The 4,548-nt window shown below is 38.7% G+C and overlaps 1 protein-coding gene across 1 annotated transcript; it reads right to left on the bottom strand.

Annotated features, from left to right (window-relative positions):
• Nucleotides 1–1,537: 1,537 nt before the first annotated feature.
• Nucleotides 1,538–3,871, bottom strand: LOC310931807 (natriuretic peptides A-like; the record flags this gene model as incomplete). The annotated part of the gene is made up of 3 exons (XM_083895036.1): nucleotides 1,538–1,542; nucleotides 2,932–3,247; nucleotides 3,761–3,871. 3 exons carry the CDS (start codon nucleotides 3,869–3,871, stop codon nucleotides 1,538–1,540), a joined length of 432 nt encoding a protein of 143 aa, XP_083751162.1.
• Between the last annotated feature and the right edge of the window lie 677 nt (nucleotides 3,872–4,548).

Raw genomic sequence — 4,548 nt, 5'->3', positions numbered from 1 at the left:
TCCGGTAGAAACATGGTGTCTCGCTGCTAACAGTGGCAATGCAACTGCGGCCCGCGTCCCTTTAAGTGTGACTTTTTTGTCAAATTTTTGGACGACATACTAAAGTATGACTTTTTTGTCAAATTTTGGACAACATACTAACCTATGACTTTTTTGTCAATTTTTGGACGACATTAAAGTATGACTTTTTCGTCAAATTTTGGATGACATACTAACCTATGAGTTTTTCTCACATTTTGGATGACGTACTAACCTATGACTTTTTTGTGAAATTTTTGACAACATATTAAAGTATGACTATTTTGTCATATTTAGGGAGACATACTACCGTATGGGTTTTTTTAAATTTTGGACGACAAACTAACCTATGACTTTTTTTGTCAATTTTTGGACGACATACTAAAGTATGACTTTTTTGTCAATTTTTGGACGACAGACTTACCTATGACTTTTTTGTCAAATTTTTTGACGACATACTAACCTATGACTTTTTGTAAATTTTGACGACATTTAAGTATGACTTTTTTGTCAAATTTTGGACAACATACTAAAGTATGACTTCTTTGTCAAATCTTTGGACGACTTACTAACCGATGACTCTTTTGTCAAATTTTGGACGACTTATTAACCCATGACTTTTTTGTAAATTTTTGGACAAAAGTATGACTTTTTTTTGTCAAAAAATTTAGACGACTTACTATAGTTTGACTTTTTTTGTCATTTTTTGGACGACATACTAAACTATGACTTTTTGTCAAATTTTTGACGACATTCTAACTTCTGATTTTCCTCCCATAGGTACGTGAGCTTCCTCTGGTGGTACACGTACCACAGGTTGAGAACCATGGGGTCTATGTCATTCTTGCATGTGCAAAAATCAAAAAACAATCCAGATTTCTGTTTATTTTTTATTTTATTACATGGAAACACTTAGTGGACAAAATAGATTGGATTAAAAAATCTCAGATTATCATGATGCGCTGTGTATACTCAGTGAAAATGATGTTTTGCATGTCACATATCGGTGTGAAGTGTGTTATGTGATGATATGTATTATGTGTGTATGACGCACACTCACAAAATAAAATTCTTGTGGAAAAATAAAGACGTATTAATTAAATGAATGAACCTTTCTTTACACAATAACAGTGTGAGAAAAAAAAAAAACAATTTGCACAGGTGCTTGCACTATAACAGCAAAAACAAACCATTTCAGATTACAGATACCCGAGGCTGCAGTGGACACAGACTCACAAACGCTGGACAGTTGAAGACAGGACAAGACAGAACCTTATGTCCTCAGTCAACCAAAAGACCCACTCACATTTATATGAAAGACAAGTTTATTTATTTTTGCAATAAAAACCTAAGATAACCTAATTGCTTTGCAACAATGTTCTTTTGGGTGTTTGTATTCCAGAAGAAAAACAAATTTTACACACTTGCATTGTCACTATAATGTAAAATCATATTGCTTTGGCTGTCTTCAGTTGAAGTAAAAATATAATCCGACATGTGTCCCAAGTGAAAGGCAAGTCTACCCTGAAGAGAAAAGACATGAGGACAAAAAGCAGTGTTATTAAAAATAACCAGCCATCAACACTCAAGGCATGTTTTCTTTTTTGTCAGTTCAATCTCCAGAGGCAAAAGTGTTGGGTACATCACTAAATTAAAAACAGTACAAACAAAGTATTCCTTAATTGTTATTTAATAGAGAAGTTAATCAAGAAATGGATTTACAGCTTTGGGGCAAACCTAATCAGGGCATTTTTAGTCCTCACTAATGCACAATGACTGGCAGTGGGAAGAAACATGAACTGCATTGCATGCTGATGGCAATTTGAAAAAAAAAAAAAGTGGAATTATTAACCAATGTTTCCATTTCACTATTGTTTTTGTTAAAGGCCCACTGTGTAAGAATTGGTGAGGACTCCCCCTCTTTCCCCTCCATTGTCTAAAGGGAAAACTATGGTGGCCTTTGCATACCAGAAAGGATTTGGTGCATAGTGACCCCCTAAAAACTCTCTCTCGCTCTGGATGACGTTTCTATTCACAAACATGACTGTACAAGCACATCTCCCTTACCTAAAGTGCATATAAAAGTCTTATTCTTAAGCTACTAAAACCAAACTCATTTTAAAGCAAGTATACACAGACAAGTATATTAATGTCTGCCTATAAACTCAATGTATGTAAATGCATTAAATTGTTCATTTCATTGTTCATTGTTCAATCATTTCTGTTGAAATAAATCCACAGCTAACCTTTTTGTTTTTAAAGGTGTTGTTGGCATTGGTACACCCACCGTGATAGAGCTAGTTTACCTGGTAGAGTCAGTGTTACATTTACTGAGGTTCATTTTCCTCTATCCCTAGAGCTCCAGTGTATAACATTTAGGCAAGTTTAGTTGCAGAACTTCATCTTCTACACCTAAGTATGTTTACAACAGTGTGTAATCTGTGGTGTTTGCAGCCTTTTAAGCAAGTCTCTTGCTTACATCATGACGCTCCATGTCTCTATGGCAGCCCGAATGGACAAATCAGCCAGAGTGTGTGTTTTAAAGGTTAAGCTTACCATACAAATGAAGACCATAAATAGCTCTTTTCGGGTTGGTGAAGGACACCGTAGTTTTCTGACATGCTCGTGTAAGAGAGGGCTAAGCAGAGGAGTCCTCACTTTGCAGTCTCACCATTAAACGTCACCAATTCTTACACACTGGACTTTAAACGTTTAAAATGCTCAAAAATCTACTTTAGTGTGTCGTCACAATCTGGGGAACACACATACTGTGGACCACCTAACCAGCATAATCCCTCAATCATCAAATAGGGATTCATCTCAGTTGTGAGTTTTTGTTATTTATTAATGTTGATGGACAGATATAAAACCAAAACTAAGCATCCTTTATTTAAATGATAATTTGAGTCTTACCTCTTCCACTGTTGCACCCCAGACCGCTAGCGTTCCCTATTCGATCCATTCTGGCTCCAAAGCAGCTGGATGCCCGTCTCCTGGTCAACAGCAGGTCTTGCAGACGGCTTCTCTGACTCATGGGCCTGCTGCGACCTTCTGCTGCTGGTGGGACTCTATCTGATTTCAGAGGTTCCTGGTCCCCGTCTTGGTCCAGTCCCCATGCTTGGGCGGCCTGAGAGCGCTCAGTCTCTTGGTTTGTCCCTTCATAATCAGCTTCAGAATCCTCCTGCTGGACGGGGTCAGACAGAGTCTCCTCGAAGCGCTCCAGTAACGACTGATGTGATGAGAAAAGGAGATTATTGAACTGGTTCTCAACAGAAACACATGCCGATGGAAAAAAAATGCAATCTGTGACTACAATTAATACAAAATGATCAAAAACACGTCCAGCATGTTTTCCACCTATTTTCTACATTTTTCATTACCAAATTTTCATAAAATTTCATTGAAATATTACTGAGAATAAACTTGACTGTTTATCCAAGGCGACTGGGCGTTTATGAATTGAGCAGTTGTTTGCAACTGGAATAATAAAAGTTAATTTTATCTACGTCCATGAATAAAAAACAATTAATTTAATGAATGCCATTGACACGGTTATGGATTAGTTCTGTTGTCAAACACATAAAAAAGTTATCTATAAAAAAATGGTTGTTTTATTAGTGCTCTAATGGACAAACTACAGCTGCTACAGTAAAACATTTTTTAAATTGTTGGAATACAATAATTTTGCCTGATTTCAAAGTGGACTTCGCAAACAAACCAATGTGTTTAGGTGGTTTCTTACCTTGAGCTGAGCAAGGTCATTGGTGGAAGAGGCCCTTCCCAGGACGTGGCTGCTTACCAGCGTGTAGTGACACAGCATGGCCAGCAGACTCCACAGGACTGCGCTCCTCATGTTATCCTTCTGTTGCTTCTACTGATACTACAGACTGCACTGTCAGATTTTATATCCATATGTACAACACACACACACACACACACACACACACACACACACACACACACACACACACACACACACACACACACACACACACACACACACACACACACACACACATGCAACAGACAATCGGTGTCAGGAGCATCATTTTTTGACCACCTCAAGAGCATTCTGACACCTTTGTATGATAAGACAGCCGGTCAGATGTCCCGTAAAGTGGCGCTTGGTGGGAAGTGATTTGTGTGTATATGTGTGTGTGTGTGTGTGTGTGTGTGTGTGTGTGTGTGTGTGTGTGTATTAGTGTATGCGCGTGATCACGATGACCGGTTAACAGTGGCATGACCTCAGAAGCCATGTTGGCTCTCTGAGCTCAGACACGGCAGGAATGCAGCGTTCACCATCCAAATACTTGACACTGTCTACACTCCAGAGCCCTGAGAAATGACATAGTGGGTTAAAACTGTTGGGTTTTAAGGAAATATAGTTTAGATCGGGGGCAGAAAAACTGGTCAGAGGTAATGTTTTCTCCTTAAAGCTCAGGCCGGAGGGGCCTGCGTGTTCTGTGCTGTCTCTTCGCTTTGGTCTGTGCTCTTCTAGAGAGAGATCCTGTTCCTGGAATCAGCTGGAGC

This window comes from Microchirus variegatus (assembly GCF_963457635.1).
Source record: "Microchirus variegatus genome assembly, chromosome: 9".
NCBI classification, from domain to species: domain Eukaryota; kingdom Metazoa; phylum Chordata; class Actinopteri; order Pleuronectiformes; family Soleidae; genus Microchirus; species Microchirus variegatus.
Note: the sequence above shows the minus strand (reverse complement) of the source record. Positions and strands in the feature narration are given on the sequence as shown.